This window comes from Stenella coeruleoalba (genome assembly GCF_951394435.1).
Source record: "Stenella coeruleoalba genome assembly, chromosome: 5".
Lineage (NCBI taxonomy): Eukaryota > Metazoa > Chordata > Mammalia > Artiodactyla > Delphinidae > Stenella > Stenella coeruleoalba.
The window spans coordinates 136,677,142-136,703,834 of NC_137150.1; the positions used below are offsets into that span (position 1 = coordinate 136,677,142).

Sequence of the window (26,693 nt, forward strand, 5' to 3'; positions counted from 1 at the left end):
CACTTTTACTCATAATTTCGATTTGATATCATCATAATGCTTTTTGCCTTTTTACTTTTTTTTTTTTTTTAAGACTGTGACTATTTCTTAGGGATCCTGGGGGAAATCATAAATGTTCTTGGTTTTTAGGATTTCTCTTGAAAGCCCCAGTTAGTGAAAGGACTTTTTTCTGTGTATGCCATTTGATCATCTTATTGGGAATTAGAGTTATAGATTTTTTATTTTCCTTGTGTGTTAGGTATCAGAACATTTCCCCCATGACTCCTTTGGCTATTATAATTCTTGAAAATCTATTTCTAAAATTATTATCTGGAAAAAAGACATTTTCTTCTATCACTTCCTTGCTCTGTTAGTGTAAATGAGCAGAAGTTTATAAGGAAAGCTAATCACAGAGTATAATTTTAAGATAATCACATTGTAATTTGATCCATGGAATCAAATTTTAGGTCTTTCAAATTCGTTTTCATTTTTTTTTTAACATCTTCATTGGAGTATAATTGCTTTACAATGGTGTGTTAGTTTCTGCTTTATAACAAAGTGAATCAGCTGTACATATACATATATCCCCATATCTCCTCCCTCTTGCGCCTCCCTTCCATGCTCCCTATCCCACCCCTCTAGGTGGTCACAAAGCACGGAGCTGATCTCCCTGTGCTATGCGGCTGCTTCCCACTAGCTATCTATTTTACATTTGGGAGTACATATAAGTCCATGCCACTCTCTCAACTTTGTTTTCAGTTTTGTAGCTTGTTATTTTTTTGTAGCTTATTCTTAATTGGCATCTTCTGAACTATCAGAATTGTCCTTTTAAATCTCATTGTGCATTATATTTTATTTTTTCATGTGGGTTAAATTTTTAAAATTGTGAATATATGAGAATATATATTGATATAACACATAAAATTAAAAGGTTATAAAAAAAACAACTGTATACTTGTACCCAGCCTAAGAAGTAAAATAGTACCTACCAGTACTTCTGAAGCTTGTATCAGACTGAGTTTTTTCACTGGCTGCTTATGATACTTCCCTACTACTTTAGTTATTTTGGAACTAGATATAGGGCTTCCCTGTTAGCTCAGTTGTTAAGAAACCGCCAGCCAATGCAGGGGACATGGGTTCAAGCCCAGGTCCGGGAAGATCCCACATGCTGCGGAGCAGATAGGCCCGAGCGCCACAAATACTGAGCCTGAGAGCCACAACTACTGAGCCCGCGTGCTACAACTACTGAAGCCCGCACGCCTAGAGCCTGGGCTCCGCAATAAGAGAAGCCACCACAACGAGAAGCCCGCGCACCACAGCGAAGAGTAGCCCCCGCTCGCTGCAACTAGAGAAAGCCCACGCACAGCAACAAAGACCCATCACAGTCAAAAATAAATAAATAAAATTATTTAAAAAAAAACAAAACTAGATACAGTTTTTAGTTTTGCCTCAGTACAAAACATTGTGTCATTAGAGAATACATTAATACCTGCCATTTAGTTTAACTCTTCAGTTAATCTGGATTTGCCGTATCATGCTAATGCATTCATTTCAACCATAGTTTTGCCACTCTAGTTTTTTTCAGATTTGTAGTAATTTTATAAATCTCAGCATGACAGTGCTTTTGATTAGGTGTCTCGATATCCTCCCACCCTCTCTCCCCTCCTCTCATCTCCCCCACCCCTCTTGAGAAAAGAGAGACAGACAAAAAGAGAGCGAGTCTGATACCTTCCTGAGCATACCATGCACGTAAACTCAGCTTGTTGAAATTCTGTTATCCCTGCAGATGTGCTGTAGGTTAATTTTATGCAGTGATTTTCAGACAACTAAAAATTGGTTTGTAAGTTAACTTCAGAAACCACTTAAGCTCAGTTCCTAGATCGTTCATAGACCATTATATTGCCTTGGGCAAAATGTGAGCTAAAACATACTGTAAAAGATTTTGAGGACTATGGGAGGTTCCTATGGTAAGGATAGTAGATGCTTTTTGTTGGCATCTAATTTTGCTCCATAATTTGTGAATGGCTCCATTTGTGGGGGGAAAGATAAAAAAATCACTGTAGGTTTTTCTCAGAAAAAAAGAAAAATATGACTGTCTGGATTTGTAAGCTTCTTTAGAAAGAAAATTGTATCTGTAATTGCAAAGTACATTTGTGTTCGCTGTTACTTACTTATTGTCATTAAAACTCACATCTATTTTTTGAAAAGTGACCAGCCTGAAGGATATATTGGAATAATCGCTAGAATCTTTATTTAAAGTAATCTAAGGTCAAGACTTGAGGAGTTTATCGTTTCTCAGTATATGATGGTTTAGTTGCTGCATATGTCAGCAGCAGATTTTGTAACTTACAGAAATTCTTTACCCTTTGCTAAAGGCTGCTCTTCAAATGAGTGTGATTAAATGGTTGATTTTTTTTCTAAAAGATGTCAGTTTTAGGGTGAGACCATTTTGATAATCCAGAGTCAGATGCATTATCCATTGTGCCACTGGCCGACTCATCTTTTCCTATTGAAACCATTGAAGTTGGCAGGGTATAGGTAGCATTGTGACATCTTACAGGTGAAGAATGTGATGTCAAGAGCCTGAAGGATTTGAAAATGTGCAGTTCATGGCAAGAGATTTAAAAATTCACATTTTCCTTTACCATGGTTTATGCTAGAATTGTAAAGACTGACCATTTATGAGGGAAAAATTATTAGAAAACTATGTCTTTGCAGTAAAAAATCTTGAATCTTGATGATTCAAATATTATTTTTGCAAATAAAACTATTTTGATGCACTACTTTAATGTTCATCCATTTATCTGTCCATATCGCCTTTCCCCCAGGTTGGGTACTAATTGGTCACATGCCTAGGGTTTTCCTTGATACCACAGCAGCATCTAAGCTGGAAAAGTGGTTCTTCAGGAATGGAATCTGGAATCCAGGGAATGATTTCAGACACAGGTAGTTCCTAATTTACAAGTAATTCATACATGTAAACCCCTTCCCTGAGCTGCTCTTTCAGTTGCTGTTATTTGGAGTACAGAATTTGAGCTTTTAAAGAACTTCTGGGGTTCAAAAGTAAGTAGAAGCAGAAATAAGTGAAAAGCAGAAATATTTGGTGGCAATAAATAGTCAAATCCATATTATGACCCACTTGCATAAAAATGTTTTTCCTCAAACTATCTCAGTAGTTTTTAACATTATTTTGAAACACTGTTAGAATTCTATCATTTAGGGGTTTATTTGGGCTAACTAGCTAGCATCCTTGTTGAAAACTGCAAATATTAAAGTGAATTATTTCAGCCCTGTTGATTTCTTCCTATCACATACCTGAAATGAACTACACTGAGGCAGTAGGAGCTTTGGGTGGTAATTTAGGAACATACTTAGGGGAAAGCGTTGTTATTAGCAGGATGATTGGAATGTCATAATGTAAAATTTAGGGAATTACAGGCATCAGGAGTTGAGAGAGTGCTAACAAAGGAAAACAACCTATTTCAGAATTTGGATAAAGAGAGGATCTAGAATTGGTTAAGTTTCTATGTTTCTTCTGCAGGGTCCCCAGTGCCCATGGCTGGTGTAATTATCTTTTGGGTTCAATAGATGTCTTTTGGCTAGTCTGGGAACTTGGCCAACATAAGCAACATTGTTTCATTAGGAATAATACTTACTTCCACAGCATCAATTTGAAAAATAGATTTTTAGACCAGACTCATTTATAAGTTAGGTTTCAGCCTGTGCTTGTCTTTGTCTTGTCTGTCATCACGTGCTCTCAGTTGACAATAGCTACCAGGTTGCTTTTCTTTCCCATCAGTCATGGAATTTGCTGGCCAATCATAAAATAGCAGTGTAAGTAATAAGTAGGAAGTAAAGTGAAAGAATTACAATAAGTACAAGAAGCCACTCCTAGAGCAAAAGAGGGCTTGTGGGCTTAGGGGAACAGTTGGTGAGCAGTGTCTCAGAACTTAATTCACCAGTAACATTGGTAGATTGATGTGATCGTTCCTATAGAGTAAGTTTCATTACCTCTGATAGTAAGCCATGGTGAAAAGTGAATTCACATTTACTGATTTGTGAATTGATGTAGATTACAAAATGTAGATGTTTTTTATTCAGATAAAATTACATAGAACAGTGTAATATTGACAGTTTATTTCATCCCTAGAAATGTGTGAAATTTTTGTTGGTAGTAGTCAGATTTTAAAACTGTTTTTCTCCCTGACAATTAAATATTTTATATTTTATATATAATTGCTTTTCATTAATGAAAATTATTTTCGAGTAAACTTAAATAAATGTGAGGAAATGAATTTGCAGTAATTTTATCTCTATGTTTTGGGGATTGTATTTACATTAGATGTTCCTCAATTAGGGGTAATTGTCTTGCATCCTTATCTCTTATCATAATCTGTTTTTCTTCACACAGTGTTATAGTTTTGCTGCTGGACTCTTCCCTCCCTTCCCCCACCCCATCAGGATGATATGAGACTTGAAAGAAGACGATGCATACAGGTGACTCAAGTTTTGAAATACAGTAAAACTGTGGCTGTCTGAGAGAATGTGGGAACTGGTGGTATATTTTGAATGCGGGAGCTTTCTGATAAACAGCATTAGTGGGGAGAATTATTTAGATCAATAAATGCAAAGATAGTTGGGATATTTATTAAACTTGACTTTGGGAATCAGTTTGATAATCAGTGACAGATAGTGTTATTAATACAAATACAGCATAGTGATTGCTAGTACTTGACCTTTTCAAAAGGGGTGTTGGCTAATACTTTGGCGAGAATTGAAGTATTTCTGTTAAAAATAAATAAAATATTCACCTTTATGGTTGAATGCATGTTCCCCCAGATCCCTGTTAGAAGAGAGCAGATTTTTTAAAGGCATAGGGAGTAGATGTTAGTAGTGTGTCTTAAGTCTCTGATAATTCAGTTAAGGATATTATACCCATATGTATGATTCCTTAAAAAATATGGTCTGGGATTTTGTTTTTTCTTTCCTGCCTCTCCATCCCTTCCTTCATTCCTCTCTTTCTCCTTTCTTTCTTCCTTTTCTCCTTCCCGTTTATCCTTTTGTCATTTGTATTTATACAAGAGAAGCAGTATAGAAGGCATTTTTGAAAGAATATTTTTGATTGCTTTATAATTATTTGAGGTGATCTTATACATGGAAAAATGGAGGCTTGTTCCATCTGTGGCTGTGTTTGGGCTCTTGAAAATGTAGTGTAGCTAATGGATGAAGTGTTAACTAACTTTTAAACTTGAATGTTCTTAAATCAGGCCGATTAGGAGGTATTTTGTTGAACCAAGTGGCTTATATTTGCAGGTCTGGTCAGAGATAGTCTTATTTGATTTATAAACTGTTTAAAAGAGTGATCTTTAACTGGAAAAGAAGTAACCACATAAATCTTGGATAGATGCTTAATTACGTTACTGGTGAAGGTGCTAAGGATTTTGTGATTGCTTTTTATTTGGGTGATCTTTGTTTTCTAAAAAGAAAAAAAATTACCATTTTTTGACTTCAGCTCGGGATTTTAAAAAACAATGTCTCAGGTGTGCCATTTTGTATGAAGAAATGTGCTTGAATATATATTAAATTTAATTATAGATCAAATCATACTTTACATTCATGAGGGACTCAAAGAATCTGATGATAATTCTTTTTTGAGTAAAAGGTGTTTGAGTAATTATCTCTGTAATCTGTCTCTCGGGTACACATGTATATTTGCCTGTACGTATTAGAGGTACACCATGTACACATGCTGGCTGAGTGGCTGACAAAAGCAACATGATGCTGAGGCTGAATGTCAGTGTCATAGAGGAATAAATAGGAATATTTACAGAAAAAATTATAGAATTTTATGAAAATTTTGTTGTCAGATTTTATACGTTTGACCTTTTGGTGCAGGAACAGTTGCTCAGCACTGTCAGCTCCCGGATTGCTCCTTGGGCACTATACTGCACATTGGCTATACCAAGTAGATGCTCACTTTCGCCTGAGGTCAGTAGAGGAACAAAGTATTTTGGGGGTATCTCATAGATTTATCCATGAATATTAATGATTTTGGAGATTTTCCCTTAAGAAATTTTGAGGTGGCAAAGTTGCTATTTTATTTCTAGTTTACCTTCATAAGATATGAAGAGTTTCTAAATAACTCTTTTTCTTGAAAGGCTTATGGATGAAATGAAATATCTAAAGAGTAAATCCAGTTTTTAAAGGTTATCTAGTTAATTTTATGAATGCTAGAACACACAAAAAAATTACAAATACTAGATTTATGATATAATCTAGTCTCTTACTCAGCCTCATAGTCTTTAAAAATTACCAACATTTACTGGCTTATAAAGGAAAAAACTCAAGAAGAAAGATCTGACTCTCTCTAATATACATATTAGCTGTTGGCGTATTTCCCTTTCAACAGTTTGAAAGTTAATAATTGTTTTTGAATGTAAAATTAACAGCTTTCACAATCATCATTAATTAATGAAGTTTGCTCTTGTTTTACTGTGCACACATTTATTCTTCAACGGATAGAATTTTAACACATAAAAGCTCGTAAGGAGGTTTTTCATTGAAAGTTATTTCTAGAATGCTTTTGCCTACTTGAAAGTGAATACTGTTTCCCCAGGCATTCATGGTCCTGACTTTATGTTGGTTAGCTGTGATGATACCTTACTCTCTCATACCATTTCATTTTAGGTGCAGGTTCAGGGATGCTAGAAAGGACATTGAAGTATGCTTTGACTGACTGTCTTTCAAAAGCCACAGCTTAATAATCGATTTTTACTGAACAGCAAACCAAAGTTAAACTTCAATATATCTCTGGTACGTGTGTATATAGGTGTTCCTGTACTTAACTTAATTTGAGGGAATTTTTGCATATTTTAAAATATAGTTAGAATGTAAATTAGGTAAAATTAGATTATTTTTTGATTTTTGGGAAAAAAAATCATTTATGACCAAACATTTTATTTGGCTAACATTTGCTTTGTACCAGGTACTGTAATAGTGTTCTGCTCGTAAGGATCCCTGTACTTAGAATCAAGGAGCACATAGGAACACATTTCAATTGGAAGAGGGGGCAGATATATAACAAATTTTGCAGTGGATGTTTATGATACATCTTAAACACTTGTCTGTTGAATTCAAGCCATCTAGAGTAAAAACAGAAAGCACTCTCTGGTTAATAGCATTTGCAGTAATGGCTTCACCTGATACCTTCATGCCGATGTTGTCAAAATCTACCTTTGTGTCCCACTCTTCTCTTCTGAGCTCCAGACTCATGTAACTGCCTCCTACATGTCTCTCCTGCACACACTCCCTCCTCTCCTATTTATCCCTGTTAGCGATGAGTGACACCGTTCTACCCAAGCACACTATCATCTTGGGAACCTAGGAGCTACTTTTTACTGCTTTGAATTAAGTTATAACCAAATTCAGTTTATTTAGAATGTAGAAATCACTTAGGAGATTAAATTTGGAAAATGCACTGCCTCAGAGATCACTGTGGACATTAACATAAAGGCGTTTGCATTTTTCCAGTTTATTTGATAAAAGGACCTCACCTTCCTTTTATTTCTTATTTATACCTGTTAACATCCAAGGGAACACTAGTGGGAAAAGCTGTTGGATACAGCAGTTGATACTGTTCTTTATTTGTTGGGCTTCTTTAACAACTGAAATTGTTTTTTAACAATAGTGATAGGCTAGTTGTTTTAAAACTTGAAATAGTTCTAGAACATACAGAACTGAAACTCTTTGAGGATGAATAACATTGGAAATTTGTTTATTTATTTTGAAAATCAATTCTTTTTTTATATAAATTTATTTATTTATTTTTGGCTGCGTTGGGTTTTTGTTGCTGCGTGCGGGGTTTCTCTAGTTGCGGCGAGCGGGGGCTACTCTTTGTTGCGGCGTGTGGGCTTCTCATTGCGGTGGCTTCTCCTGTTGCAGAGCATGGGCTCTAGGTGCGTGGGCTTCAGCAGTTGTGGCACGTGGGCTCAGTAGTTTTGGCTGGTGGGCTGTAGAATGCAGTCTCAGTAGTTGTGGGCTTAGTTGCTCCACAGCATGTGGGATCTTCCCGGACCAGGGCTCGATCCCATGTGCCCTGCATTGGCAGGTGGATTCTTAACAACTGCGCCACCAGGGAAGTCCCGGAAATTTATTTTAAATTCCGCTCATTTGTTCATATTGTCTGCCATATTTCTATGAATTTAAGTGCTTAAAACCATTTGATATGGCAGAGTTTTAATTCTAGATTAAAATGTGGGTTTTGTAGGGCAAAGTTTATATACTTCAGTGGTCACAAGAGTATGGCATACTATTGCAGAACAATTAGAAATCAGATCTGTATATTTAAATAAAACCAACTTCTGTAATTCCATTCATGTACAGGGTGCACTGGGGGAAATAAAAGGATATGTACATTTTGATATTTGGGAGTGTATTGCCCATTTTCTTCCTTTTGGACTTGTTCTTCATGTGGTCCTGCGTATCTGGTCTTTTTCTGTAAGTGTTTTCCCTCCTTCAGCTGTCATTCATTTCTTAACCCCGAGCGGTCTGATTTTGTGCTTAATAATTCAATGAATTGATGGGTTTTGGTGAATGGTAAATCTAGTGGATTTATTTTTGCTCTCAGATTTTAATTTTTTCTCCCAAGAAAAAATTGATAAATACTTGTATTTACCAAGTAATACAGCGTCAGTGAAAAAATTTGGAAATTTATGAGAATATAGGTAAGTGGAAGGAAACATACCCAGAGTTCTACTGCCCGTCGCACTATGGCACTTCCCCTTCTAGTGTTTTGTTTGCAATGCCATTTTTGATTAATTAATATCATCTGAATATCTGTTCAGGTTTGTGTGCTTGGGTAGAATCTATTTTTATGTTTATATTTTCTCTTTTATTGCCTAGCATTATATTGTGAACATTTCCCTGTGTCATCAGAAACTTACTAACTATAGTGATCTGCTGTTCCTTTGAACTTGGAGCAAATTCAGAGCATTCAGAACTATAACTTTTTGCAGGTGAATTATTTTGGAAATTTATTTTAAAGTATGCTGAGTTGAAACCATTTCTTTGTATGCTCATTTCCTAGTTAAGTTAGGTTTCTCTCTTATTAGACATTTTTTTTTTTAATTTTTCCTTTTCACTTTTTTTTAAAGTACTGACATCTGTGCATGAGTGTTGGGTTGTATGTTAAATTATTTCCTTGTAATTTATTCCTATGAGCGTAAGTATTAGGTCATAGGGCTTGGAAAATTTTAAGGCCCTTCATACAGACTTTTAGAATGGTGTTTGGTAATATGTACCAGTTTATACTCACTAGCATTAGATGAATGTTGGTCTTTTAATATACATTTGTGAGCATTGAGTATTATAATTAAAAACAAGTTTCTAATTCAGCTGGCAAAAAGAAGAATCTTCTGTTTTAGAAAATATAAAAGTGATAGTGTGTACTCAATGGAGGAAAAAGTTCAGTTGCTTCAGAAATGTATAAAGTGACAAAACTAATATAGTTCAGTAAATATTCTCCTCCCAGGATTCTTTCTAGCAAATGGTTGTATTTAATGCTTTTATGGCATTTGCACATGTTTGCTTACCAGTTTTTTTGGTCCCAGCTAGTCTGATTCTCAAAGTCAGAGGACCATGGCTTATCCTGTTTGTCTTTGCTGTGTGTGTCTCGCAGGGTTCCTGTGACATAGAAAGTGCTCAACGAACACTTAGAAAAAAACCACTTTTTGTCATTCTACTAATGCCTAAAAATATTTTACTCTGAATGTCTGCTTTAATAAATTTCTTCAAACAGTTTTAAGAGTTCTGCATTATTTTCCATTTCCTTATCCTTTTATGTTTCATATTTTATTAAGTTTCTGATTTCCAAGTGAAAGCAATTAATAATGATTATATCATATATATATCTCATAAGAAAACATACGATATTTATAGAGAAGATGATGGGAAACCTGAGGTTAGCCATGTTGTAAAGTTGAATTTCTTAGACCCTAGTGCCTTTATTCAAGGCCTAGGCGAAAGCAAATAGATTCATATTCATTATTTTAGATTTTAGGGACTTACTAAATGTACCTCCAAAAGAACGTTTTGAGTTCTGGGAAGATGACAGCAGGGCATAGTTTTTTGAATCTTCGTAGTTTTCCCTAAAAACAGAGTAACCAGCACAGCAAAACCAAAAATTCATGGACACTTTCTATAAGACTAGGTGAACAGTATCACTACAAACCCTAATGGAAGTAGGTGGGGACAAATCTCCAATAACTACAAGACCTGCATGGTGTCAGCATTTGTACAGAAAGATGCAGAAGGGAGCAGCAGGAATCTGATGGACCTGAGAACAGGAGAAGCCCAGGCTAGCTAACAAAAAGTCCCTGGAAAGTGTGGCAGGCAAGTTGGAGAACAGAAGCTAAAATTAAGAGATGTTTTTGAGTTCTCAGGATACCAGGGGCCCACAGTGAATTCTGTGGGTTAGATCCATCTGGTCCCTATGAATTTTCAAAACTTACCAGTTGAAGTTCCCTTGCTGGTCAAAGTCCTGCACTAAGGAGACGCTGCTGGTAATAGAATCCAAATTAAGGAGGATGAAGACAGTGGGGAAAAGGGAAAAAAGGACATATAAAGTTGGGGGAAGGTGAAAGTACAGGAGACCTCATTCATGAAACTATATTTCAGTGTCCTTCATTTCTTCTTCATGAAAACAAGAAAAGGACTCTTATTGAAACCGGAAAAGCTATTCCAGTTTCCTAAAAGTTTTTTATTTTACATGAAATAGAGCAACTGACTAGGATCACAGTCAAATTCCCCACAGAGCTTTTGTAAGAAGAAAGGAATAAGGAGAGAATAATATTGCTGCAGACAGTGAAAACATATTACTAGAAAGAAATGTTAATGAAACAAATGAAAAATATAATCTAATGTTTCTAAATGAACTCAGAGAAATTTAGGAAATGGTACAAATATGGAAGAGCAACATAAATCTGAATAAGGAAATGTTAGAAATGTGGTGATAGCTAAGGAAAGAGAAATAAAAGAAAAAATCATTTAAAAAATGAAGTCTAAACTAGAAGGACACAAGAGTGAAAAAATAGTAGAAAATTTCTTCGGAGAAACAAGATAAATAGAAGAAAAAAATTTCTGATAAAAAAGAATTAAAGAAAAATAAAGAATCATTCTGGAGAAAGTGACATTTACTAAAGAGAGGCAAGAAGTTTCAACATACAAATAATAAGAGTCTCTGAAGAGGAACCAAAGCAATGAAACTTAATAAGTTTTAATAATAATAACTCAAGTAAATTTCCTGAAATTAAAAAAAAGTGTTGCCACTACATTTGAAAAGGGTATGTTGTATACTTGGATAAATCGATACAGAAACAACCAACATGTAGACATATTCTTTAAACATTATTGAAAATTCTTCGGGGTATCTAGGTAAAGACCCAGTTCTTTAAAGGAAGAATATTAGATCATCTGATTTTGATAGCATTGCTTTATTCTGGAAGCAATGGAGTAGCATCTCATATTCACAAGGAAAGGAGATAAGAGCCATGAGTTTTATACCTAGCTAAATTGACTGAAGTATAAAGACAGCAGAGAAAATATTATGAACGTGAGTATGAATTTGGAGGCTGTTCTTTCTTTGAGCACTTCTTAAGGAATCTACCAGAGACTAAACTTTGGCACCCAGAGAGATTGCAGGGACGTTGATATAAGGGGAGCTTTAAATAGGTACTTGTGGAACTTAAAGGATGCTTATGAGTGAGTGTAATATGTAATGGCTAGATTCTCTGCAATGAAGATACAGTACAAACAACAACAAAAAAAGGTAGAATAAAGTTTCTGATTGCTTCATTGTTACTAATGGGAAATAAAAGAATATTACTTCAAGTTGGAGAAGAGGGAGGGGAGGGGGGAAAAGTTACTAATTAAGTTTCAGTGGTATTCTAAGTAGGGGAATCAGTAGGTCATACTCTTTCACCCCTAGACACATAGTGAAAAGAAAGGAAAATAGAAGGGATTTGGGTAACCATGAGAACAAAATACAAAGTTCCAAATCTCACTTTCTTCATATGGGGAATAGGAGGCATAATAATGGTAATAAAACCTCACAATGTAGTCCGAGCACATGCCTGATAGATGTGCTCTATTTTAATTATTATTATTCTCTCTCCTCTCAGTTGTTATTACCATACTATTTATGAGTATTTAGGTTTTGCATTTTCTTAAATTTCCCCCTTATTTGAGAATTTGGCCTGTCTTCTCAAATTACATGTTTAATGTCTCAAATTTTATCAGACTTACAGTTAATTCAAATTCATCTCATTTACATAATTTAAAGTTTGTGTTGAAGGACTGTTTTATTAGGCATTGGAATTAATGCTGATTTTTTTCCTACTTATTGGAATTATTCAGAACGGATTTATTTGCAGGAGCAGGGTAGATAGGGAAAAAATGTAATAGGGGCAAAGGGTTTTTTCTGGGAACCAAGTTACCTGAAAAGCTAATAACATTTTGTTTTTTCATAGTGATATACTTGACATGATTATCTAACATCCATTTTTACATGAATCTAGTAGAAAAAGATTTTGTTATAACGAAAATTTATTGTCGAAAGAGATCTGAAATACTTTAGTTTTCCCTCTTCCCCATTCAGTAAAACACAAAATATAGTTTTTTTCTCTCTTTGAGGGCAAGGACTTTTTTCCTATCCCTCACCTTTTATAGAAGTAAAGTATGTGTGTATTTGTGTGTGTAAATATTCTCTGACACAAATTACATATCATAAAATTCATCTTAGGAGTAAGTTTGAGTTTTGAGTGAATTTATACAGTTGTGCAGCTATTACCACCACAGTCCAGTTTGTGTGTGTGTGTGTATATATATATAATTCATTAATTAATTTTTTTATTTTTGGCTGCATTGGGTCTTTGTTGCTGCGTGCGGGCTTTTCTCTGGTTGCGGCAAGCAGGGGCTACTCTTTGTTTTGGTGCATGGGCTTCTCATTGCAGTGGCTTCTCTTGTTGCGGAGTATGGGCTCTAGGCACGCCGGCTTCAGTAGTTGTGGCACGCGGGCTTAGTTGCTCTGTGGCACGTGGGACCTTCCCGGACCGGGGCTCGAACCTGTGTCCCCTGCATTGGCAGGCAGATTCTTAACTACTGAGCTACCAGGGAAGCCCAAGTTTGTATATTTTTAATTAAAAATAATTCAAGTTCAAATAGAACTTCGGTAAAGAAGAAAATAAAAATCAGCAGTAATCCAAATAATCAGAATATCACTGTATTTTTTTAGTTGATATATTTTTGCCTGTTATACCTTATGTACATGTGGCTCCTTCAAACAGTATTGAAGAAACAAAATGGGGTCACATTTTACTTACTTTTTTTAGTCTTCTTTTAAAATGTAAACATTTCTCCATCAATATTCTTTTATAGCATCATTTTTAATGAGTAATTAGTATTTTACAAATCAGATAACTATTCCCCATTGTTGCTAATTAGTTCATGTTTAAGTGAATGTTACTGTGGTAGTCCTTGTGTTCATGTTTGATTTATTGCCTTAGGTCCAGTTCCTAGAACTTGCATTTATTGAGTTAAAGGATATGTACTTTTAAAAAAAAGTTTTGTTTATTTTTGGCTGTGTTGGGTGTTCATTGCTGTGCGCCAGCTATCTCTAGTTGCAGTGAGCAGGGGCTACTCTTCATTGTGGTGCGTGGGCTTCTCATTGTGGTGGCTTCTCTTGTGGAGCATGGGCTCTAGGCGTGCGGGCTTCAGTAGTTGCAGCACGTGGGCTCAGTAGTTGTGGCTCGCCGGCTCTAGAGCGCAGGCTCAGTAGTGGCACAAGGGCTTAGTTGCTCCGCGGCATGTGGGATCATCCCAGACCAGGGCTCAAACCCGTGTCCCCTGCATTGGCAGTCAGATTCTTAACCACTGCGCCACCGGGGAAGCCCCAAGGATATGTTCATTTTTAAGATACATATTTTCAACTGTCCTTTTAAGGGACAGTTTATGCTTTCCCCAGCTACACAGCAGAATTTTACCACATTCTAGAATTCTGAGTATTTAAAAATATTCCAATTTAATAGACAAAACATAACTTAATATTTTAATTTGCATTTATTTGAATATAGTGAGATTGAATATGTTTTTATATGTTCTGTGAATTTCCTTTTAAAATTTTTTGCTGATATTTCTCGAGTATTTTTTTTTAAAATTTCATTTTCTAAGAGTTCCTCACTGACTCTGATGATATATATGCCAGGAACCATTCTAAATGATTTACATTTATTAACTCATTTTTTTCTTGATGATTACTCTCAGATAGGTATGATGATTAACCCAGCCAGAAGTTAGGTAGCCTGCCCCAGGTCACACAGCTAGTCAGGGATGGAACTTGGATGCAAACCCAGGAGCTTGACTCCCAACTCTTAACCAGTATATTTCTGCTTTGTTACTTACTTCTCATAATTTTGCAGTTCATATTTGTGTTTTAATTTAATTCATAGTATTATTTTATCCAGTAGCTCTAAGTTTTTGTATGGAGGGACTAGGTCTTATTTATTAGTGTCAATGCCTGGAACATAATCGATTCTCAAATATTTGTTGAACAAATGAGAATAAACCCATTAACAATCTGTTGGTGGTGGTGACCTTTTATTTTGTGTATTGTATATCCTCTTTTACAGGGATTCCCAAGGGCTTCATAAATAATTTACTCTTTGGTTTTGATAAGATACAATAAGCTTATCTGTATTAGCTTTTCTGGAAGGTCTGTGGAAGTAATTACTGCTTTAAAAAGGAACATGTGTTCTTACACAAGCAAATATGAGGGGTGAAGAATGTATGTTATCGACAGGGATTTGAATTGTAGATTCAAGTGAAATGAAATATTTGTTTTGAGTGTAGGAATAATTTGATGGAGTTTGGTTTTTGTAGTTTTAGAAAATGGATAGACTTGGCCATTATTTAAAAGGCTTTTTGAATAAATTTTGGTTTATTTTGAGCAGTAAAATCCTTTAAAAGGAAAACCCAAAGTAAAAAAGCTGATGTAAAAAGTTAATGCTAAAGGTTTTGACAATGTAGATCAGCTACTCCAAAGGTATAATTTAAGATTGCACTTCTAAGTGCTTTTTCTCCCTTTTCATTTGACATCAGGCTACTATTTACTGGTCCCTCCTTAGTTTGGTTGAGGCCTGGGGTGTCCTTTAAACACTAGTCTTATTAAAAAGTGTAGAGGTCCATATTATTAAATGGATCTATGTTAGAGATTAGAGAGATGCACATATAAGTTTACTTCCATTTTTACACACTGTCCACAAAATATACATGGGATCAAGTACTCAAAAAGCAGACACTTGAAAATGTAAATATTTATCTTGTTAATAGAAACCTAGGTCTGCTTTGTATAAAGTTATAAAAGCTAAAAAAAATTTGTTGAATGCTTGCCTTTTCTATAACCTCCTGGTTACAACCAACCTTTTTTTCCCCTACTAGTAGTAGTATCTTTTAGCCCATGCTTAACTGACATGTTAAAATCATATTTGTATTTTTCTTCTATATTAAGCATTAATTACTCATTAATTACTAAATTTATGGGCTTATGTTAATAAACCTTAATCAATTCTGGAAGTAAAAAATGAAATATCAGTTTTCCTTTTCCTCATTCTCACTCCTTAGTGGTAAAATGCCTTTTAATCTTCAGTTTTTAAATTCTTCCTTTGGTTACTTACATCACTTTAAATAGAGTAATAGACCTATTTTATTATTTAAGAAACTAATGGCTGTCGTCCCAGAAAGAGGAAATCAAATAGCTCTCTATGCTACCTTTCTTTCTGCCAATTTCTATTACTATTTTAAAGTTTTTCTGTTATTAGTAAAATTTTATAAAATTGATTTAAACCTCTCTTTCTTGACCTGTCAGTTTTAGACAGTTTCTCTTGTTTTCCCAAGATATAAAATGAGGGCTTTAGTACCCTTTCTTTTTACCTCACAGACAATGACTTTTACATTGTATATAAGAATATACACTTAGATATCTTTCTTTAACTGCAATTGAGTTCCATGATTTTGTCTTGAGATTCTGTTGAAAATTAAAAACACAAAAAGCTATACTGGAAAAACCACATAGTGTATTAGAACCTATAGAGAGGGAGATGTAATACGATGTCACTGAGCTCCTTCCACTCACAGAAGAAATGTTAACAAAGATTGGAGGTGTAGTGCAATGTCATGATGATTTTTAAAAATGATTTAATTGTATGATGTGCATTCAGTTTTCACTAGGAAAAAAATTTTTAAAAATCTCAGATGCAGAGTAATTGTAATTTTTATTTTAATAAAAAATATTTGTAACCCCTATTGCCCAACTCAAGAACCTGAACTCCCTCTGCCATTATCTTTTCTCCCAAGTGACAGGACGAGTGCAGATTTGGCGTTTGTGGTGAGACACTGGACGGATGACCTCAGTTCAGTGGCTGTGAATTGGGGTCCTGGCAAGAGGTTTCTCATACTTTCATTTCCAGGGTGGGGGACCACAGTGAGCAGTACCGAGTTGTGCTGCTCCTGTCTAGCCCTTCCTAGGCAGGTGGCTTAGTGTCTTCTGGGGCATTTCTTTGGCCTCAGCCTGGGGGTGACTGTTCATCTGTGTTTGAGTGTCTGAGTCTCAGTGTGTTGACTGTGTGGTAGACACTTCTTGGAGCTGTTGGGACAGGCTGACCACGCAGCAGGTAGTTGTCTGGTAATCAAGCCCACTTCTGCCCATCCTTCTCCTCCAGTTTTCCTTTTCCACTCAGAATGGCACCTGCCACTTTTGCTGTGGTTCTTGGTGTCAGCTTTCAGCTCTGGGTCTTTCTGATACTCTTTGGATATTGGTATGATCCTGTTGGCCTTTTATCTTGAAGAAGTCTGTCAGAACCTTTGGCTCACTGGTATTTCTCCATCCCATGCTTCAATGAATTGATTTTATTTTTGTGACTCTTGACTGCTGTGTTGGTGGATATCATGGAGCATATGAACCGGTATGCTTATTAGTCTATCTAGTGCTGTAGATTTTCTTTTTAAAAGCACCTTCCACCCTCAATTTAGGAAACTGAGCTTCTGGGTGTGGCGTCGGTTCCTTCTCTTGCTTGTAGTCTTCAAGGATTTTTCAAGCATTACTCCAGTTCTCGCTGTTCTTGGTTCTCTATTTACTAGTGAGTTCTGGTAGTAAATATTAAGAACTAGGTGGCATTCGTGGTCTCAGTAAAACTTTCCTTCTACTACCCACCTGTAGTATAGCAATTAAAGTTGCCCATGTGAGAAATAGCTCTCTTGAGAGTCAATACCTGTACTTCAGTTTCTGCCTTTGTGACTTTTGGTTTGGGTTCTGTTTGGAAGCATTGTTTTCTTTGTCCATGTTTTGTCCATTACCTCCACGTGGCCTCTCCTTGTTACCGCTGCTTGGGAGGATGTCTGCTTATCTCAGGTGCTTCGAACACAACCATCTTGAAAGTGAAATTTTCATACTGTTCATTTTTAAAGTCAAACTGAATATAACCCCTAAATGTATTAAATCTGTCCACCTGTTTTCATATGACATGGGAATTGATAAGAAAATACTTAATGTATAGGTGAAGATGGTTAAGAAAGATGAAACTTACTATATCTTATTGTCTTGATAAGCACAATACAAAGAAAGATTTTAACCCCAAAGTTAATTTGCAAGAATCTTTTTTTGTTGTTTGTTTTGGCAATGTGCATTGATTATGATAACATTTAGCTAAATAAAGGCTTGATCAGATTTTTATATTTCCATGATACCTGATGAGGGAGTAAAAGTATATTTAATATACAACAGTGAGTATTCATAATGTTTTGGTGCCTTTTTTGGTTTGGGAGGGGAAGGAGGATGAAGATGGGGCCATTTCCAAAATGTGAATTAGTTGATCCACAAGAGTAGAGAATAGTCCAAGATTTAAAAATTTATGTCTATAATCCAGATTTAAATAACAGTTTACCTTCTTCTTTTTTTTTTTTTTTTTTCTGTACGCGGGCCTCTCCTGTTGTGGAGCACAGGCTCCGGACGCGCAGGCTCAGCGGCCATGGCTCACGAGCCTAGTCACTCCGCGGCATGTGGGATCTTCCCGGACCGGGGCACGAACCCGTGTCCCCTGCACCGGCAGGCGGACTCTCAACCACTGCGCCACCAGGGAAGCCCTACCTTCTGTTTTTACAAGCAGACTCGTGAGAAGGAGGGGAAAAAAGCATCAGGATTGCTCTTAAGTTGGAGAGAATCTACTGGACTTAATTTTTTTTTTTTTTGCAGTACGCAGGGCTCTCACTGTTGTGGCCTCTCCCGTTGCGGAGCACAGGCTCCGGACGCGCAGGCTCAGCGGCCAAGGCTCACGGGCCTAGCCGCTCCGCGGCATGTGGGATCTTCCTGGACCGGGGCATGAACCCGTGTCCCCTGCATCGGCAGGTGGACTCTCAACCACTGCGCCACCAGGGAAGCCCTGGACTTAATCTTTTGTAAAGGATGTCCAGCTAAACAATATGGTGGCAGCCTCACTTTATAGAATGAGGCATTACAAACTTGACCACAGTAGTTGCTCAAAAATTTTTGAATATTTTTCCAGATTAGATGGCTTCAAATTAAAAAAGGAAAATACTTGCCATTTTTCAAAACTATAAAGCTACATTGTATTTCTCCCTAAAATGCAAAATTGTTGGTATGGTGTGATTTGTCATTTGAGATAATCTTGGATGATTTGTTACGTGGCATAATAATGGTCTCTTACACATTGAGAGGATATATGTCTTGAACATCATTAATTGCAGATGAGAAGTTACTAGTTATATATTCTAAATATGTTTCTTCTTAGAATATAGGGGAGAAAACATAATTGGAATACTATATTTTTAAAAAGTTAATGATTAATTGTATACTTAGAAAACTTACCATTTTCTTTACTAGGAATTTTAAAATACATATTTTATATAATGAAGATTCTAATTTAGTGAGTTAACTAATTTTAAACATTTTAAATGTTTAATTTCTGATTCTAAAAGTAGTAGTCATTGACGTTTTCCTAAACTCCACAATTTAAGTAACTTTTAAAAGAACTGCTGATAACTAAACAACATTTAAATTCAGGATGTTTTATCCTAGAGCATCTGTCACCAGACAGATGATATTTCCTTGTGTCTCTAGGCCCCAAAGGAAAATAAGAATCCAAGGTTTTAATTTTTTTTTCTTCTTCAAGGATGGGAAAATTTTGTCCTATGAAAAGTGTTTAAGAGGTGGGCCAAAAAAAAAAAAAAAAGAGGTGGGCCAGGAAACAGCCTTTGTTTATATGGAAAATGCTTTTTGTTTTTTAACTGCTGTAGATTGGAAGACAGGCTGGATTAAGATCACTTAATCAATGTGATGGAAGTAAGAAAAACTTGAACCTGGGAGAAATGACCAGGATATTAAAGATTCATGGGCAAGAGCAAGAGTATGAATGAAATTGGCTTAAAAATCTTCTTTGCCCTTGTCTTTAGGAATTAAAGGAGGCTTGTAAAGGGTTCCAAGTGTTTAAAAAACACACAAATGATATCTAAAGTTTGAAGTGAAATGAGATTGCGTCTTTCAGGAATGGATTAAATGCTTTGGGTTAGTGATTTTCAACCCTTTCTTAAGTAAGCCTTGGTTAATAGATGCTTTTATCATATGGTGGCATGGAGAATGATTCTGAGCTAATCTTTTTTGAACATTTATATTTAAATATATTTTCATATGAACAGCAAACCATGAGACTTACAGGTACCCCACGGATATATTGATTATTTATAGATACTGTTAGAAGATTATTTGGGAGGGCTTTGATTTTCATCTGTAGGATCTTTTGCACTATTTTTCTAAAAGTATAGTTTGTTTATGGAACAAGGGGTTAGTGTTAGTCTTTCAGGTCTCTTCCAGCTTTAAAGTTCCTCCCTCTAACAAGCTGACTCTGGTTTGTGGTTTTATTGGACTTTTTAAATGATTTTCATCCAGAACTGCTAAGTAGAGAGAACATGAGAAGAAATTAGGAGACAGGTATGGGTGACGGATGCTTGGAGATGGTGGAAAAGTGGCTTCGGTTTTCTTAAGGGGGAAGATAGTTTGCAGTGGTAGAGATAGGAGCAACATGCTGTTTTCTTTGAATCTGGTGCTTGAAATCTGCTCTTTGTCTTAATTCAATGTATTTTACAAATGCTAGCAGTCTTTCTGGAGACATTTACAGACATTCTGTGGGAAAATATATTTGAAAATCACTGACTTCTTGGTGTGGGATGAATCTGTACTCCCGTTTAGAAGGAGATAATTGCTAGGATAGGTGGGACAAGTTGATCTATTTTAAAATAAAACTGTATCTTTTATAAAGATACAGTTACAAGGCACAAATGGGAACTGTGTCTCCTTGACATGTTTCAAAGCATTTCTCTGAATATGTGAGATTAAAGAAATGTTCTCAACCACTAAGAATTGTCAGGACACTGATGCTCTTTAAGGCTATATTTGTAGCTGTTAGTATGTACTGACAGAGTAGAAGTTTTTTTTTTTTTTTAATGTTTTATTCATTATTAGAAATTTTACATATGAATATAATGTGTTTATATTTTGCTCATATCTTGATCTTGGTTCCAAGATATGAGTATTATTTTCTTGGTCCCAATTTGTGTATTCTGAGCCCTATAGGTTAACAATTAATGTGGGTTTTATTATTTTAAAATTATTTTGAAACTATATATTAACACATATCATAACCAAAACCAAAATGTTATTTCTCTTCAGTCTGATAAAGCTTGTTTCAGACTTCCACTGAGCCGTGTGTTCTGTTATGCCGACCTTTTGTTCAGGCTTTCCGTAATAGAATAAAAATGCTTTATAGGATTTCTCTAAAATGAGAATCTGTTTGAATGTATAGAAAGACATTTACATAATGCCTGCCTTTGAGTAGGTGGGGGAAAAAGTTAAAATGTTGATGGCAGCTTCTGATAGAAAAACTCATAGCTATATAGTAAAAAGTTAAAATTACAATACATACACTACATTAACTGTATTCTGTGTGTATTGCCATTGGATTTCATTTGGAGTGAAAAATAAAATATGATTCTAATCCTTTACAGTTGCTGTTAATTTTGCTCTAAACCTGAAAGTGTTAACAGCAACTTGAAAATGTGACAAAGCTCAATTTCATTTCTTGTTTATTGCTTGTTTTCCTATTGGACAATTGGAAGTAGCTCTGCCCTGGCAACTAAAATAGGCTGTTTGCATAACCTAGTTTGATTGGCTAGCATTCCGACTAACAGTTCCAATCATATGGCGTCGGTTTAGTGGTAGGCTATGCTAATTAGCCGCTGTTGCTGGGGTTCAGGATGGTTTCTATGTGCTGTTCTGCTGCGTTGTGTTGCCTGGTGAGAGACATTGATAAATGAGCGTTTAATGATCTGCAGCAGTTCCCACTCACTGCGGGCAGGCGGATTTTAGAACAGAAGTGGAAATAAGGATTTAATTGCTTTGTTAAATACCTGTAACCAAAATATGTGTATTAAATTATAGAAGTTAAATTGTATAAAATCTTTATCTAATTAAATACTTTATAACAGAAAGGGAATAGCATTGCCAAAATATAACCCAGGGAGCAGCGCTGTGCACAGGTTTTCTAAGACTCTATTCAGTAAAATTGATCTCTTTCTTTTCAGATTAGAAATAGTACCATTGCAAAAAGTAGCATATTTGATACTTCTCATGATTTTGACCTTTTATAAAGGTACATGTTTGTTTTTAATAAATTGGTGCAAGCTCTGGGGCAGAATTTATCTTGTACTGCTCATGTAATCTTAGCAGATAGGAGCATAACTGGAACCCCCTGTTCATGCTCTTCTGTTCACTTGGAAGATCAGGTTGTTATTCACCAACTCTTATTATTATCTTTCTGATTTAAGTCAGATGCTTTAACTATTGCTTGTATTATACTATCTTAGGTTTACATTAAGTTTTTATTGAGTAGTTAGGTGAGAGATTCTGTAGGAAATAAAAAACTCAGTGCTTTGTTCAAAGAACTTAAGAGGTGAAGAGTAAACACATGCAAAGTTAGATGAAAATATAAGACAGTCATACTTAGAACGTGCCATAAGTATTTATCTGGAAGAGTACAGGTAAAAAGAAATCACCAAGCGTTTTGAGGATAGGGACATGGGAAATGGGTTGAGTGGTCTGGGAAAGGCTTTTGAGAAAGCCCACAGAACTTTGTTAAGGTTTTAAGTATGACTTAATTCAAATAGCTGGAGAATAATAGGAAGGAAGAACATTTTAGTATGAAGAACAGATAACAATTGAACAAAAGTAACATTCTGATATTATTGTTATCCAGTATAGGTGGTCACAGTGATTAAGACTTCAGCGTCTTAGATGTTTCAGTGCCTGAGTTTCTAAGCCAGCTGGTGTTATTCCCTTAAAATAAGAACTGCTGTTATACTGTTCTAGCTCTAATTTTCTTTGGCTTTTCTTCACTTGGTTTTGTGGCAACCAGTGCTCTTCACCTTTTGTGTCTGTTGCTTAAAGCATAGGGCTTTTAAACTTTCTTTCCTCCCTTTTCCTTGGCCCTAAAGCATTGAAACACAAGATGGCACCAGAAATAATCCATTTGAGTTTTAGATGTCTATATCAAATTTTCTGAGAAGTTTACCCCTTTAATTGTTATATCTTTTATTTAAGGGCCTGGTTAAATTAGACAGGCTAATTGGACAATCTTACAGCCTTGCAAAGAATGTAAACAAAAATTAAACCTTAATAGCTGATTATTGTTTTTCCTAGGCATATTTACTGAAGATGTATTCTAAAACAAATGTACACATTGCTCTGTGTTAATTATATCTCAGTAAAGCTGGAAGAAAAATAAATAAATAAAATAAAACAAATGAATAGAAATGCTTTATTCGTCCCCATAGTCAGAGAGATATAGGCTCCTGCACTCAGGGAGTTTATAATTTAATGGAGGTGGATGAGGTATGTCTTTATATAACTGTATGGTATAGTTATGCAAAGTGGTGAGATATCCGTGCTACAAGAGAGGTGGAGATTCAGAAGAGGGGTGATCCTTTTTCGATTGGGACAAGGAAAAGATTCTTGGTGGAAGTGGTGTTTCACATGGTCTTAGGAATGCTTATTTGCGCTCCGTATGTCATCTTTGGTGAAGTGTTCAAATCCTTGTCCAACCTTTTTTTTTCCTTCTTCTCCTTTTTATTGAGTTTTGAGAATTACCTATTTTGGATTCAAGTCCTTTAGCAGATACATGATTTGCAAATAATGTATCCTAGTCCATGGCTTACTTTTTCATGCTCTTAAACGTGTCTTGAAGAACAGATGTTTTTAATTTTTATGACGTCTAATTCATTGATTTGGTCTTCTGTGGATCATGCTTTTGGAAAACTTTTGCCTGATTGTCCCAAGGTCTAAAAAGTTTCCTATGTTTTTTTCTCCCCCTCCAGATTTTATAGTTTTGGGTTTTACATTTAAGTCTGTGATCCATTTGGAGTTAATATTTTAAATGGTGCTGCAAGGTGTAGCTAAAAAATCACTTTTTCTGCAAGTGGGCCGTTTGAAGAAAGGACTGTCCTTTCTCCAGCGAATTACTTGTGTATCTTTGTTGAAAATCAGTCTTCCATATGTGTGTGGGTCTGTTTATGGACTTTCTGTTCCATTAATCTGTTTGTCTTGACACCAATACCATATTGCCTTTATTACTGTAGCCGTATAATAAGTATTGAAATCTGGTAGTAGTAGTGTTAGTCCTGCGACTTTCTTCTTTTTCAGAATTGCCATGGTCACTCCAGGTCCTTTGAGCTTCCACGTGAATCGTCACATCATTTTGTCAGTTTCTGCAAACAAGCCTACTAGGTTGTGGGTTGGAATTGTGTTGAATCTGTAGATAGTTTTGGAGGAAGGATTGACTTCTTAAACAATATTGATTCTTCAGATTCATGCTCACTGTATATCAAGAAAACAGAAGCCATTGATTTCAGAACTTCTTTTTAAAAAATATTTTATATTTAGTTCAAATTATATTTTCTATTTCCATTTATATATTTAATTCACACAACAGAGGTACTACTGGACATTATTTGCTATATTAGAAACAGTACTGTGTTTTTGTCCATTCCATTATCCAATGTCGTCTTTTTTAATAGAGGTGTTTAGTGCTATAATTTTCTACCTAAGTGTTGCTTTAGCTGTTTCCCCCAAGTTTTGATATAATGTATTTCATTTTCTTTCAGTTCAAAAAAAATACCTTTAATTTGCTCTTTGATTTCTTCTTTGAGCCACAGGTGTTTAGAGCCATTTCTTCTTTGAGCCACAGGTGTCATTTAGTTTCTAAGTATTTGGGGATTTTCCATACATCTATTACTGCTTTCAGATTTCATTGCCGTCAGAAAACATATTTTGTGTGACTTGATTCCCTTTAATTTGTTGAGATTTGTTTTATGACCCATATTATGGTCTGTCTTGGTAAATGTGCTGTGTTGCTAGAAAAGAGTGTGTGTTCAGCTGTTCTTTGGTGGAGTATTGTCTAAGTGTCGGTTACGTCAAGTTTGTGTATAGTGTTGTTGCTATATCCCTACTGATTTTCTGTCTACTTGTACTATCAGTTATTGAGAGAAGGATATGAAATTTTCTAATATAATTGTGCCTATTTATTCTTGCAATTCTATCTTTTTTTGCTCCGTGTATTTTAAAACTCGTTTAATAGGTGCATACGTATTCAGAATGAATATATCCTCTTGATGATTTGGCATCTTTATCATTATAAAATGACGTTCATTCCTAGTCATATATTCCTTGGGTTACAGAATACTTTGTTTCATATTAATATAGCTGTTCTGTCTTAATTTTGATTAGTGTTAGTATGATATATCTTTTTCAGCCTTTTACTTTTAATGTGTTAATGTCTGTATTTGAAATGTGTTTTTATAGGCAGCATATAGTTGTCTTGCTCCCCCTGCCCCAGGTCTGCAAATCTCTGCCTCTTGATTATTGATATGTTTCAGTTTAAATCAGGCTGCTATTTATTTTCTATTTGTCCCCTCTGTTCTTTGTTCCCCCTTTTCTCTTTTTTTTCTGTCTTCTTTGGATTAAATGAATATATTTTATTATTTGATTTTTTTTCTCCTTTGTTGGCTTATTCATTTTAACTCTTTGTTTTTTAATTCAGTGATTGCTTTTTATCTCATAGCAGTCTACTTTCAAATACTACTACTTATATCACATCACATTTGGCATATTGACTGTACCATAGAATACTTTCATTTATCTTTTACTGGTCTTTTTACTGCTTTTTCACAGATTCTATTTGTATGTATGTTAAAAAACCCCACACTACATTATTATTTTTGTTTAAACAGTTAATAATCTTTTAATGAGACTTAACTAATTAGAAAAATTCTTATACATTTGCCCATGTGATTACCTTTTCTGATGCTTTTCATTTCTTTGTCTAGGTCCTGTTTCCATCTGGTCACATTTTCCTCCATCCTCAGTACTTCCTTTAATATTTTTTGTAGTGCAGGTCTGCTAGTGACACATTTTCTCACCTTTTGTATATCTGAAAATTTTTGCATTTTATTTCGTTTTTGAGAGATATTTTCATTGGGTATAGAAATTCTAGGTGATACTTTTTTCTTGCAAAACAATTTTAAGATGTTACTCCACTCTCTACTCACTTGCATTGTTTCTTCTAAGAAATCTTTAATCCTTATCCTTGTTCCTTTATGTATAATATGTCCTTTTTCTTTCCTGGCTGCTTTTAAGAATTTTTTTCTGTCATTAGTTTTGAGCAGGTTGATTATGATGTGCCTTGGTGTGGTTTTCTATATGTTTCTTGCGCTTGGGGCTTGTTGAACTTCTGGATCTGTGAGTTTGTGGTTTTTTAATCAAATTTGGAAAATTTCTGACTTATTTTTACAAAATTGTTTCTGTTCATTCTCTCCTCCCTATCAGGAACTTTAGTTACATGTATATTATGATATTTGAGGTTGTCCCAGAACTCAGTGAATGTCTGTTAATTTTATTTTCTCTCTTTTTAAAAATCTGTTTTATTTTTTTCTGTTTTGACAGCTGGTTTCAGGTGTTGAATAGTCAGTTGGAATTCTGAAATACTTTTTATTGCTGTGTCTTCAAGTTCACTCATCTTTTTTTCCTACAATGTCTAATGTGTTTTTTTTTAAAATTTATTATTTTATTTTTGGTTGTGTTTGGTCTTCGTTGTTGCGCTGGGGCTTTCTCTAGTTGCAGTGAGCGGGGGCGACTCTTTGTTGTGGTGCGTGGACTTCTCATTGCAGTGGCTTCTCTTGTTGCGGAGCGCGGCCTTCAGTAGTTGTGGTGTACAGGCTCAGTAGTTGTGACTTGCAGACTCCAGAGCACAGGCTCAGTAGCTGTGGCGCATGGGCTTAGTTGCTCGGCGGCATGTGGGATCTTCCCGGACCAGGGCTCGAACCCATGTCTCCTGCATTGGCAGGCGGATTCTTAACCACTGCGCCACCAGGGAAGTCCCTTTAATGTGTTTTTAATCTTACACAGTGTAGTTTTATTTATACAAGTTCAATTTGTGTCTTTTAAAAAATATTTTCCACAACCTTCCTTAACTATTTGAATATGTGGAATGTAGTTATAATAATACCTCTTTTATTGTCCTTACCTGCTAACTTTAACAGCTGTGTCA

General features: G+C 35.4%; 1 protein-coding gene across 10 annotated transcripts in view; it reads left to right on the forward strand.

Moving 5' to 3' along the window:
- DYRK1A (dual specificity tyrosine phosphorylation regulated kinase 1A) overlaps positions 1 to 26,693 on the forward strand; it is a 145,537-nt gene that overhangs the window by 47,586 nt on the left and 71,258 nt on the right. For 4 of the 10 annotated variants that reach the window (XM_079921799.1, XM_079921795.1, XM_079921797.1 and 1 more), the window contains exon 2: positions 4,391 to 4,476. The exons of 2 other annotated variants lie outside the window; for them this stretch is intronic. In XM_079921799.1, the coding sequence (XP_079777925.1) occupies positions 4,467 to 4,476 (10 nt within the window). In that variant the 5' untranslated portion in view covers positions 4,391 to 4,466. Of the gene's footprint in view, positions 1 to 4,390; positions 4,477 to 5,874; positions 5,968 to 6,666; positions 6,793 to 8,880; positions 8,994 to 26,693 lie in introns of all 10 variants that reach the window. 4 more of the 10 variants (XM_079921796.1, XM_079921800.1, XM_079921801.1 and 1 more) reach the window with 3 other exon arrangements.